The sequence below is a fragment of the Felis catus genome, chromosome D1, assembly GCF_018350175.1.
Source record: "Felis catus isolate Fca126 chromosome D1, F.catus_Fca126_mat1.0, whole genome shotgun sequence".
NCBI classification, from domain to species: Eukaryota; Metazoa; Chordata; class Mammalia; order Carnivora; family Felidae; genus Felis; species Felis catus.
In genome coordinates, this window is record NC_058377.1 from 112,502,871 (window position 1) to 112,516,082 (window position 13,212).

The following is a 13,212-nucleotide window of genomic DNA, read 5'->3' on the forward strand; positions in this document are numbered from 1 at the left end:
ACCCCTCCCCTCCTGAGGGCCGTGTGCTACGAATGTCTCGCACGTGTGTGTACAATAGAGGGAAAACACGTAAGTAACGCACAAAAAGAGAAGACCTGGACACGGCATAAATGTTCTGCGATAAGGGAAGTGGGAATACATTCCAGAACATTCTTCGCCTGGAAAGTTGTAGGAAAAAACAAGGTAGATCCACAAAGCCTGACAAGAAATAGACCCAAGAACTTCCAAGCAAAAACAAGTCTCAGAACAACAATACGGCTTAATTAATTCCCTTTATGCTTTAAAAGCCTCTGTGCTGTAGCCAAGTGGAGAGCAAGTCTGGAGGGAGCGTCCCGGGGCGCAAGGGACAAAGCGTCAGGGAGTCAACGGGGGGAATCTTTTTTTACTATTTCCCATACTTGTATTTTTTGATGTTTCTTAAAGGCAGTCAATATTCATTTTGTGTGTGTGTGTTTTTTACAATGAAAATAAGTCTATTCCTGTCCGTTTATGGAGCACCTACTATTTGCACACCCGTGTGCATGCACCCTGCAGGAGGGAGCCTGCCAATGGCCCGGGGAGCACGAGTCACGGCCTCCCGAGGGCACCCCGGCTTCCCCGTTTTTCCTCGCAGAATCCAGAGACGACGGGTGTGACCGCCCAGGGCACCTCCGCCCCAGACCTGAAGGGGACCTGTGTCCTGGGGAAAGACAGGTGCACGCTGTGGGGTCACAGGACCCTGAGAACAGCAGAGCGAAGACAGAGTGGGCACCCATCGACAGAAGGGGGCCAGAGGCTGCCCGGGGCTGGAGGGACTGAGGGAGATGTGGGCTCTCCCGGGGCGCTGCGTGGGGCGATGGAAGGACCCAGTACTCCCTGTGGTCATGACTGCCAGCTGTGGGTGAGAATCCAGGGAACCCTATACTTTAGAGGGGAAATTGTATGGTGTGTGAACTGTTCCACTATAAGGGCATCCTGGATCAGCACAGCAGGAAGCAAGAGCAGGAGACAGAGACAGACAGAGACAGAAGAGACAGACACAGAGAAACAGAGACAGAGAGAGGCAGACACACACAGAGAGTCAGGGGGACAGGGCACCACCCGGACGGAAGTTTCCATTCCAGGACAGTGACGCCAAGCCAGAGCAGAGCAGAGCAGGGTCTGGCGAAGCAGATGTGAGCTCTCAGGAGCCAGCTGGGGCCCCCCCGGCCCTGTGACCCGGGCAAGGGGCCCCGGGGACCTCCGCTGTGCCGATGTTAAGGGGAGGCCACACAGAGGAGGCGGGGACCCTAGCTCTGTGTGCTGCAGGCAGGGGAGGCGTCCCAGCACCGCGAGCGGCTTCTAAGACGCGGGTGAGGGCGGATCTGAGTCCTGCAGAAAGGATTTCCCGGCCCCTGTGCTCCCACCTGCGCCCAGGTCCCAGGGCCCCAGGGGCAGCTCGGGGCTGACCGCGGTGGCTGTCTGCATCGCTGTGGATGCTCTGTCGCACTGATTTTCTCCCCCCGCGTGTGTTCGTGTAGAACTTGGAGTCACTCGAAAAGTTTAAGAAAACCAGAAAAGACGTGTCTGTGCTCGGGAAACAAAATCTTCCAGATGCGGGATGCCGTTACATCCAGGGTTAAAAAAAATGAGCGAGCCGGCATGTCAGGTGGTGACAAGCCCTGGACAGCCAGCCCGAGGCCACAGCCCAGGACAGAGGCAGGTGCCATTTTATTCCAGGATCTCAAACTACACTTGCAGGGGGGAGGGGAGGGCGGCTGGAATCCCGCACAGCTGGTGCTGTGAAGAGGTTGTGTTAGGACACAGGCCCCCAGGCTCTCTGGTCCTGCCCCAGCCCTACCCACCCTGCCTGGCTCCTGGAGCCCGCCCAGCATCCACCCTCCCGCCGTGAATTAGCCTAGCTGGGTCCTGTTACTGACAACCCAAAGGAAGTCAATTAAATTACTTACACAACAGCATCATCATGCCAGAGTGAGCAAGATGTCTGTGGTGACAGAGGAGAGGGTATTTGAGGAAACTGAGGCAGAGAAGGGAACTGGGGCAGGAGAACGTTGGTGGGGGCACGTAAGAGACAAGAGAGCATGAATCCCCTGGGGTGGCAAGCAGGGGACCGCAGCTGGGACTCAGGGGACATGAGTGTGGCCGGGAGCAGGGGGGCATCTCCCCTGAGCTACACGGCCCCCCCCCCACCCCTTGTGCCCTGGCCCCGCTCAAGGGCGTGAATGAGCAGCCTGGAAGGACCACCAGCCGACAGTTCCCAGAGGCAACAACCAGGACTGGACAGCCCCGCAGGACCCCCGATTCTGCAGGTCCTTGTAAACGCTCCCTACTTGCTAAGTAAGCACATTCACTGAAAAGTCCCATCAGAAGCGCTGAGAATCAATCCTCGCCATTCACACCCGTCCAGGTGGGATGGAGCCAGGGTCCCTTCCTACAAAGGGAGTGTGTGCAAGTCAGCATTAACCCACCCGGAGACACGGTCCGTCACTCTAGTATCTGCCCGACTTCCATGTGAGACCACGTCCCACAGCTGTCTCACGATTAAAGGGTAAACGGTTCGTCCGGCTTACTAACAATTATACCGTGTGTGTGCACGTGCGTGTGTGCACGGACGTGGGCGTGCGAGTGTGTGTGCACGTGTGCTCTGCCGTGCAGCATCCCTGCTATGGGCTAACAGGAGGCCCATTTCACAGACAAGGCAGCAGAGGCCTGGAACGTTTAAGTGAAATACCGCGGCTTCAGAAAGGGAGAAGACGAGTAAGCCGTGGCCCGGAGGAGGGCTGAGGGGGACCTGGCTGCTCCCTCCAATGGCTGCCGGCTGCCACGTTCCTCCCCGAGGCGCCTCCTCTGGGATACACCGAGGTGTGTTTCCATCCTCTTAAGTAAGTCAGCCGAGTATAGACGAAGCAGTCTGCATTTTTTTTTTTTGACAGCCAAAGCATCAGGAAGAATATCGTCTTCACTGCCAATTATCTTCTGGGCAAGACCTTTCAGAGACACTTAACCAAACTACCTCCCACCTCCCTGAGGATCTCTGAGGTTTGCTCAGCCCCCAGCCAAGGCAGGCCATTCCTCTGGGTCACCACCTGCTGCGGGAGCCCGGATGTCACCATTTTCACTTTATACACGAAGAAACAGGCCCAGAAAGCACGTCCGTTCATGCCTCAACCAGTGAATGCTGACTGTCAGCCGGGCCAAGTACTGCTCTGGCCCCCGGGGACACAGAGCACCATGCAAATGATAAAAGAGGGTCATGTGACAGAGAGAGGGAGGGCAGGTGGTCAGGGAAGGACCCCGAGGAGGGGGTCCCTAAGCTGAGCCCTAAACCAAAGAAGGGCTGGATGACAATCGAGGGAAGTGTTCCCAGCAGAGGGAGCAGCAAATGCAAAGGCCCTGGTCTGGGCTACAGGCAGCTGGGGCAGGGGGCAGGTGATGGGTGCACAGGAGCAGGTGACAGGTGCACAGGGGCAGGTGACAGGGGCACAGGGGCAGGTGACAGGTGGTGGGTGCACAGAGGCAGGTGACAGGGGCACAGGGGCAGGTGACAGATGCACAGAGGCAGGTGACAGCTGATGGGTGCATAGAGGCAGGTGACAGGTGCACAAAGGCAGGTGACAGGGGCACAGGGGCAGGTGAGGGGGGCACAGGGGCAGGTGACAGGTACACAGGGGCAGGTGACAGATGCACAGAGGCAGGTGACAGGGGCACAGGGGCAGGTGATGGGTGCACAGGGGCAGGTGACGGGTGCACAGGGGCAGGTGACGGGTGCACAGGGGCAGGTGAGGGGTGCACAGAGGCAGGTGACAGGGCCACAGGGGAAGGTGAGGGGTGCACAGGGGCAGGTGACAGGTGATGAGTGCACAGGGGCAGGTTACAGGTGCACAGAGGCAGATGATGGGTGCACAGAGGCAGGTGACAGGGCCACAGGGGAAGGTGACAGCTGATGGGTGCACAGAGGTAGGTTACGGGTACACAGGGGCAGGTGACGGGTGCACAGGGGCAGGAGATGGGTGCACAGGGGTGGGTGACAGAGACAGATGACGGGTGCACAGGGGCAGAAGACAGGTGATGGTGCCTAAGTGACAAGTGACAGGTGCACAGGGACAGGTGACGGGTGCACAGGGGCAGGAGATGGGTGCACAGGGGTGGGTGACAGAGACAGATGACGGGTGCACAGGGGCAGGAGACAGGTGATGGTGCCTAAGTGACAAGTGACAGGTGCATAGGGGCAGGGGCCTTCGGGTCTGTGTGAGGGGACCTCCCATCACAGGGACACCAGCAGACGTGCGCGGTGCAAAGCCACTCTGGTTTCCACGGAAAGTGCATCAGAGAGAAGCAAGCCTGAGGGGATGACCAGCCGGGGGCGGCCATCAGGGGAAAGACATCAGCCGCCAAGGGCGGGAGGGGCGGCAGGGAGCTGAGGCTGCCTGGGGCCAGAAGTGGCCGTGGGGAGCAGGAGGGCAGCGGGACTTCAGGAGGCCGTGGAGAGAAGGGGGCTATTTACACGGTGGGAGGAGCCACCTACGTGTTTTCTATGAGGCACCACCGCCAGAGCTCAGGGCAGAGGTGTTCTCTAGAAAGTACCAAAGGCCACAGATAGGTCTGCCTGGGGTCACCATGGAGACACCGTGTGGCACATGGGGGTGGCCAGCTGCCGGAGCAGGAGGGATGGAAACCTGATGCAGGGGCAGGTGAGGAAGCTCCAGGGAGCCCCCGGGGAAGGTCAGCGGGGTCCGCACACAAGCAAACGGGCAGACGGAAGAGGAGACAGGACAGGGCGGCAAGATGCCGGTTACGGGTTTGCCCAAAACCGCCCAGTCAAGGCCACGGCCTCAGGGCCACAGCCAGGGATTGAATTCCGGATTTGCAACTCCCACCCGTGTTTTCATCTCTAGGGCACGGAGGCCATCTTCCCGTCAATGTCACAGATGTGATTGGCCAAATACCCCAAACTGTAAGTCGGGGACTCGTCCCCAGTTTGAAACGAGCCTGTGTGGGTGGACGGAAATCTAAGATGTAACGTGCACGTAGCAAGGGCCACAGGAATCCGTCCCCGCAGCCTGGTTGTGACAAAATACAGGGCGACTTGAGGGCCCAGCGTTGCCCCTTACATAGCTGAGCTGCCTGGGCCAAGTTCCATCTCCTGACACTTGTAAGGCAATGTCAACCACAGGTTCACTGGGGGGATCTAAGGGGACAGTCCCTGGGCGCCTGGGTGGCTCAGTCAGGTGGGCGTCCGACTTCGGCTCAGGTCATGATCTCAGTTCGTGAGTTCGAGCCCTGCGTCGGGCTGCTTTGGATTCTGTGTCTCCCTCTCTCTCTGCCCTTCCCCAGCTCGCATTCTGTCTGTCTGTCTCTCTCTCCCCCAAAAGTAAGTAAAAACATACAAATAAATAAGTAGATAGACAAACAGATAGATAAGTAGATGGATAGATAGATAGATAGATAGATAGATAGATAGATAGATGGATGGATAAATGGAAAGTCCCTGTGGACGCCCTCCTTCAGCAAGACACAGTCCCCCCACAGCCCCTGAGGACGGCCACCCTGTGATGACCCCGTGGAGGCAGCCACCATGCTGACGGGCACTCCACTGACACCAGACGGGGCACAGAGATGCAGCCCGTCTCTTCCTACCTCGGCTGCCGCCGGAGTAAGAGGCAGGATTATTTCTCCTCCTCCACACAAATTGGTCTGGCCCGGTAACCTCTGAGATTTAAGACCCCCTCCCTTCCTTCATTATCGGAGCCCAAAAAACAAACACCAGGCTGCCTGCCTCCCTCTGGGGCTCCAGGAAAGCCAGCACGAGGCCGAGGGACCGGGCAGGCTAGACACAATTTGCTGCTTACAATCAAAGCCCCAATTAGTTGATTTCATGAGAGAAGAGAATATTCTGATCACAGTGTATTCTATTAGAAGTGTGCAGACAAGGCCTGCCTAAAATTGATAAAACACACACATCAAATTCATAAACATGGATGCGTTCAGAGTTCGCGGGCAGAGGCTTGGCAAAAGGCAAATTAGCAGCAGCGGTGGGACTATCGGCCTCTGGCCATGAGAGCCAGCATTTTCGGCGCCGTCATCACCGTGAACACCTTCACCTTTACCATCACCACCATCGTCCCCATCGTCCCCATCACAGTCACCATTTACCCAGCATCCACTGTGTGGCTGATATACCGCCTGTCTGTTTTCCGCTTTATGTCTCTTAGCAACCCTGGGAGTTAGGGAGGATTGTGGCTACATTACAAAAGGGGGAATTCAGAGCCCAAGAGAGACAGGAGTGTGCCCCAGACAACGCGGCAAGGTCACGGCTTAGGCCACATGGAGCCCAGACTGCCATGTCTCCCTGCACCGGAAGTTCACTTCACTGCGGCTGTTCCTTAAGTCCTTTCCCTGCAGCCTATTCTGACCTCATGACACTGTGTCCCCACCCCTGGAGCAGTCTATGATTTCCCAGAGTGCTCTGGATGTGCTCCTTGGACACCCCCTTCTGCTTAAAGTTGCAAAGTGGCTCCTCTGGCCTGCACTGAGCCCGGCCTGATGCCGCAGGTGAAGCACACATGGGTAGAAAGGAGCTCAGCACAGTGGTGACAGAGGAGGGGACGGGGCCCCGGTCAAGTCCAATGGAGGTACGTGCGGGACAAAGACTAGGAGACTCCGCTGCCCCTAGAAGTTCATCACAGGTGCCTGGAGGACGTGGCTACGGGGCTGTATCTCTCTGAGTCCCGCTGAGATGCCGTCTGGACCACTCCTCTTGCTGCTTCGGTCAGACCCTCCCAATGGTTAGGGGAGGGCCTGAAGGAGGAGATTAAAGGCCACGCCAGCACCCCAGGGAAGGAACGAGGGATTCACGAGGCTCGATCCCAGAGCACCCGCTGACTTCCAACTGGACGTGGTGTCCAGGGGCTGGGGGCACCGAGCCCCGAGCCTGTGACCCTCCACAACAGCCCCTGGAAGGTAATGCAAGCGGCAACAATGCGATGCGTAACAGGTGACCGAACCTCAGCATCTGGACCCGTGCTGCAGAGGAGGGATGTGAAGGCAGGAGCGGCCAAGGGCTGATCTCAGGACCCTGGAGAGGGCACGGCTCTCACCCACCCACGGGGCCCCCTGGCACACGGGGAGGAAGTCGCTCAGCTCTGGAGCAGGGAATCCGTCTACACGCATGTCTGGGGAGGGTGTAGATGCGATCTTCCCGGCCCAGGCTTGGCAAATACGGCCCACGGCCCAACTCAGCCTGTCCCGCCGGTCTTACAAATCGAGTTGGATCGGCCAGAGCCTCACTCATCCATCCATACGTCGTCCGTTGCTGAGTTCATACCGCAGTGGTGGAGGGCAGTAGCCGTGACAAAGCCCGTGTGGCCCACAGAGCTGAAAATATTTACTAAGTGGCCCTTTACAGAAAATGTTTGCTCCTACGAGAAAATACCTAGGAGGAAAATCCTCCTAAGGCCCCTGGGGTAAGGGTCTTCCGGAAGCCCTCAGCTGAGAGGTAGGGACGGATATGGGACCGGTAGAGTGACGCCCTCTGTAAGTCAGAGTAGAAATGAGATGTTTTAACCTTTCCTAATAAAATGCCACCGGCACCTTCAGAGACCATCTTGTCCACAATTATTTCAAGTGACAGAAAACATTTTTTCCTGTTTTTTTTTTTTTTAATTCATGATAAAATATGCTTGAAATCTACCGGGGAAAATTAAGGAACGTTCTTCCCCTCTAAGGCAGTAATTAAGAAGCACATGTTGGCACAGCTGTTTTGCCAGCCACGGCCAAGCCTCACAATGTGCGTCTCCCTGGTGCAGCCCAGCGAGGTAGCTCCCTGCTCCTAAAGCCGTCCCGACATCCGAATGCCGCGTGGCATCTACCGACCCAGCTGCACTCAAATCCCGCCGATGTGATTCCATTGAGGAGGAGGCTGCAGCTGAAACCCCACCCCACCCTCCTCTGGCTGAGCCGCTCTGCTGTGTCAGACAAGGAAGAGACCCTAAAAGATGGCAGTTTATGCCTCTGAGAAGGTGGGTCCAAGGGGGTCCAACGGGCAAGGCATAACAACGGCCCGGTCCTGGGCAGTCCACCCTGGTTATCTTGCAAAAGGGCGCAGAACAAAACAACACGACTAATGTTGCCAGGGACCCATCAAGAGAAGGCTTGACCAAGGGCGGGATATCTGAGTTGGGTCTGGAAGGACGCATAGGAGTTTTCCAGGGCAGAGAATCTAGGGACGTTTAAGAGCTAGAAGCAAGGTGGGACTTCAGAGTGGCTGGAGGGGCCCAGTCTAGGGACGGCCAGCGAAAGGACACAGGTGCAGACAAAGGCTGAAGATTCCACTCAGGAAGATGGCACGATACTGGGAAGACGGTGCTGACGGCAGAGAAGACAAGCAAAGGGCACACTGCCTGGGGGCCCCCCGAAGATCTCCCCTCTGTTCCTCCAGCTGGTAGAGCCCCCCAATGGTCTGCTCAGCTCTCAGCATAGTGTCCAGACTGCACTACCGTCCAGAGTCTAAGTTCCTTGAAATCAGAGAAAGAAGAAAAGGAAGGAGGAGCTGAGAACACCTTCGATACTGGCGTCCAGAAGTTATTTATTTGGACTTGGAGCCTCGAGGACACTGACCCTCCTCCCAGCCCCGTGCAGGTCACAGAAGCCGTGGCTTCAACCCGCCGCCTCCCAGAAGCCCCGGCCGCTTCCACGGCCCCTGCGAGCATCTCCGCCCTCTTCAGCGCCACTATGGTGCCTCCCGGCGGGACCAGTGGGGTGTCACACGGTCCTATTTAGGAGTCACACTCCTGAAAGGCAGGGGTCGTATCCCACCCCTCAGTGCACGCCAGGCAAGCTCATCTCCAGCTTCCCATGGTCTCCTATCTAACACACAAGAGCGCGTGCTTTTGTTCACATGGAGGCTCCGCTTGGAGGTTCAGCCCCTAAAGAACGGACAGCAGCGCCTTGAAGAGAGACCCGCACGCCCACGTGCACAGCAGCGTTGTTCACAGTGGCAAGGGGTGTGGGCACCAAGTGCCCATCAAGGGATGAACGGGCAAACAAACCGTGGTCCCTGCACACAATGAAATACTATGGCACCATGAAAAAGGACGCTCTGACACCTGCCACCGGTGGACCTTGAGAACGCTCCGCTCGGTGAAATGAACCAACGCAAAAGGACAAATGGGGCAGGATTCCACTGGTACGGGGTCCCCAGCAGAGCCAGATGCACAGAGACCCAAGGTGGACGGTGGGCGCGGGGGGCTGGGGAGTTGGTGTGTAAAGGGACAGAGCTTCAGTTGGGAAAATGGAAAACCCCGGAGACGGATGGTGGGGCTGGGTGCACAGCAACGCGAACGTAGTTAGTGTCACTGAGCCACACGGTTAAAAATGGTCAAAATCGCAGACGTTTCTGTCGTATACGTTTTACCAGGTTAGAAAGAGAAAGCCACCGGGAGCTTGTTCGTGACGCAGCGGTGGGGAGGTTCGCCTCCGTGGCACCGTGGTCCTGAGGGAGTCCTGTGGGTCCCGGAACCATCTCGGGGGCTCTATCCGCCGCACCCTTCCCGTTCCTCGGGTCCCATCTGGCCCCCGCCCCCCACACGTCCCAGCAGACAAGCCACCCTGGGGTCCCCAGGCCTGTTCTGGGAAGCGGACAGTGTGGTCGTACAGCCTAGGAAAGGGCTCTGGCCCGGCGTCCGCTCCCTTTGCTTCCCCACGCCCTGGCTTCCTCTCTTCCGCAACGGGGTAACCGTCCTCAAAGAAGCAGGTGAAGGTCGCACCTTGCTGTGGCTGGAGGCGTCTCCCCACATTCCTACGTGAAGCCCTGACCCCCGATTGCGAGGGATTTTGGAAATGGCTCTCGAGAGGGTCCTGACGGGACAGCGCCCTCGTCGGAGGAGACACCAGAGGGCACTGATCTCTCCCCACCGCGTGAGGACACAGACAGAAGACGGCCGTCTGCGGCCGGGAGGGGCTCTCACTAGGAACCGAATCTGCCCGCGCCCTGATCCGGGACCTCCAGCCTCCAGGCCTGTGAGAACAGATGCGCCTTGTCTGGGGCCCGCCTGCGGGGCCCTGGGGTGGCACCTGTGCCGAGTCGGACACCGCCCCGGCTTGCACGCCCACTCACCTGGTTGTAGAGGGCACAGATGTGCAGGGCCGTGTTCCCGGAGGCGTTCTGGGCCGCCATGTCCGCCCCGTAGAAGAGCAGGTGTTCCAGGTGCTGCACGTGGCCGTACCTGCAGGCCTGAAACAAGAGCCCCGCCGACGGTCAGAAAACCGCCGCGACTCCCCAAGCTCCCCGGCAGCCGCGGCGTGGCCGACCGCAGTCCAGGCCCCAACACACGGGCACCCGCAGCGCCCTGAGCCTCCGGGGGGCCACCAGACCCCTGACGGGGTAGGGGGTGGGGGACCTCATGCCGGGACGAGGACGTGTGCCGGGCTCCGGGGCTCCGGGACCGCGGGTCTGTGAAGGGCCCCGATGCCCCTTTCATTCAGGCCTGGGGGCCCGAAGCCCAGGGACACACGGGGCACCTCTCCCCTGGCCTTGGGGGCCGGCCCCCCAAAATGCAAACCGGGAGGCTCCGTCCCTGGCCTTGCTTACCCAAACCCCATCCCCCCCGGTGGGTGTGAAAACAGCCAGAAGGGGTGCGCCCGGCCCCTGCTGTGTCCAGGGAAGGGAGCCCCACTACTGCTATAAAATGTAACCTACCCGCTGAGGGGCTTTCTGGAGGCAGGGGCCAGGCAGCCCCACGGGGAGACTTCTCCCTCCCTGAGCCCTTCAAGGAGGTAACACGTGCTATTCACAAACCACCGGGGCTCTGGGGTCAAACAGATCTGTGCCCAAGTCACGGACCTTCCATTTTCCAGAACTTTCCCCCACGAGCCTATGTTTTCACATGCAGGTGTAAACCCCACTCCGCACAGGGCTTTCACGAGAATCACGTAGGAAAAGGGACCCGAGAGGGCCTGTGCGATGCCTGGCGCCAGGCCGGCCCCCGCCCGCTGCTCACAGGGAGCCGGGAACCCCACAATGCGACCAGGGCACTGCCATCCAGCTCCCGCAGGGGGTTCAGGGTACGCCACGCGGTGTCGGGCCAGGTAGTCAGGTCCAACCGGCCCCCCACCCCACCCGCCCGCACTTTCCCGGCAGCCCGGGAAAGGCCATCGTGTGGCCGTCGGCGGGCAGCATCGAAGGCACGAAAGCCAGTGTCCTCGTGAGACGCGACAACCCGGAAGGCAGACGGGAAGGCCAGGGAGCGGGTCCCGACCCGCACTTCCTACGCCGAGGGTGGCCACTGAGGCGCGCGGCGGGAAGGACACAGGCTGGCCAGGATGGGGTGGGCAGCTCTCACTGTCGCGCATTCTGGATAACTGGGCGGACCGGGGGGCTGCCCCCGTGCACGGTCTGCGGGAAAGGGCGGTGCCTCACCGAGGAGTGGGAGATGACGGGAAAGGCGTCGGAACTATGACCCGGAGGAGCTTAAACAGAAAACCCGAGAAACGCCCATCGGACTGCTGTGCTTCCCGTGGAGCAAAGTCACTAATTCACGAAGCAGCATGATCTGGATGTGGGTGTCTGACCTGCCCTCCCTCTCGTCCTGCGCTTCCTGGGGGGCCCCTGCCGCACTCTCAGAGGTCAGGGAGGGGGGGCCTGCCCTGCCCCACCACTGCCACAGGCTCAGCCCACCGGCCTGGACAACCGGCCCCAGGCTGGGGGCACGCGGGGGCCCCGTGAGGAACAAGGCCGGAAGACCAGTCAGAAGCTTCCTTTCTTCCGGGACAGCTGGCGGAAAACCCACCGAAGCCTACAGCTGCTGGGGTCCCCCTGAAGGAGAAGGGGCACCGGGGAGAGAAAGGGAGGGAGGGAGGCCAGACACGAGACACGCACAGAGCCCGTGACAGAGCCCCCCTCAACCGCAACGATGCCCGAACTTCCCAGGACACAAAGCCGGGGAAGAGCTTTTATTTCTTCTACTAGCTTGAGTTGAGATCTCTGTTCCTTAGGTCAAAGGGGCCTTGGCTCATCAGCTGTCCCCAGAGGATGGGAGCAGAAACCGCCCCCCCCCCCCCGCCACCGTCAGCAGCCACAATGGTGATCGTTGATGCAGGTGAGAAACACCGGCAGGTGAACGGGGGGAGGGGGAAAGAAACTGTGGGAGCCTCACAGACCCCACAAAACTCTCATTACAGAAGGAAAGAGAGGAGTTTGGCAGACTCCCCCCACCCGGTCAGGCGGTCAGAGTTAACGTCACCGGGGATGGGCAGTGTCACCCCGTGCCACCCGACACGTGAATGCCAGGAACACGATGCCGGCCCTACGGTAAGTATTCCCGCCACAACGCACACCCCGGACCTCTGCACCCGAGCTGAGGGGCAACCTCCAAAACGCCTGCCCTGTGATATCACAGGGTTCCCACGGACGCTCCCAGATGGCAGGCAATCCGTCGGGGCCCCCCGAGGGGAGCCTTTCAGTACAAGGGATGGTCGGGGGGCGGGGCGGATGGGGGCGAGACTCGAACGTGGTCCCTGAGTGAAGGTGCACGGGGTTCTCTGTAGCATTCTTATATCTCTTCCGAAGTTTGAAACGAAAATAGTCCTGTACGATTTAGAAAGAGAAACCAGTTATGTGTTTGACACAAAGACGTTAAAGCTCAGGAAAGTAAGAAATCTGTGCTCCCCCGAGATAAGCTACACTAGCTGCCCCCCCCGCCCCCCGCCGCTTTCTTTTGGAAAGGGTGTTGTGGCTTCTGGCCTTCAAGAGGCAGCTGAAAAGGGAGGCCAGAGGCCAGAAAGCTGACATCTAAGAAAGCACTTTTACACTCCTGTATCTTAACCGCTTCTTACCAGGCGCTTTCTGGGAAACGCATGCGTGTCGGGCTCCACCCCACATCGACCGCCTGCAAAACTCCTGGGCATGCGTATCTGGAGAAGTGTCCCCACGAGATGTGGGGTTCATCCCAGCCACGCCAACACCCGCCCCATCACTGGCCAACCCCATGATCTGGAGTTAAACTAGGGAAAAGGCCACTCCTTCCTTCAAGCGCTTTACTGCCACCTGCTGGCCACCTGCGGTGACGCAGCCACAGCCCTAAAGGCGCAGCCGGCGGAGAGGCGTCCCCGGGGTCCTGCAATGCGGTGGGAACAATGCAGAGTTCACTGCATTGCAGACGCGCAGCAAATGCCTCTGCTGGTTCTGCGCCACCAATAAAATTCCTCCAACCACACCACGCTCAGGCATTTCTCCTA

The 13,212-nt window shown here is 59.1% G+C and overlaps 1 protein-coding gene across 17 annotated transcripts in view; it reads right to left on the minus strand.

Annotated features, from left to right (window-relative positions):
- The window catches only part of SHANK2 (SH3 and multiple ankyrin repeat domains 2), a 497,685-nt gene that overhangs the window by 369,383 nt on the left and 115,090 nt on the right, over positions 1 to 13,212 (minus strand). For all 17 annotated transcript variants that reach the window (XM_023238944.2, XM_023238943.2, XM_023238942.2 and 14 more), the window contains one exon: positions 10,094 to 10,210. In XM_023238944.2, the coding sequence (XP_023094712.2) occupies positions 10,094 to 10,210 (117 nt within the window). The remainder of the gene's footprint in view (positions 1 to 10,093; positions 10,211 to 13,212) is intronic.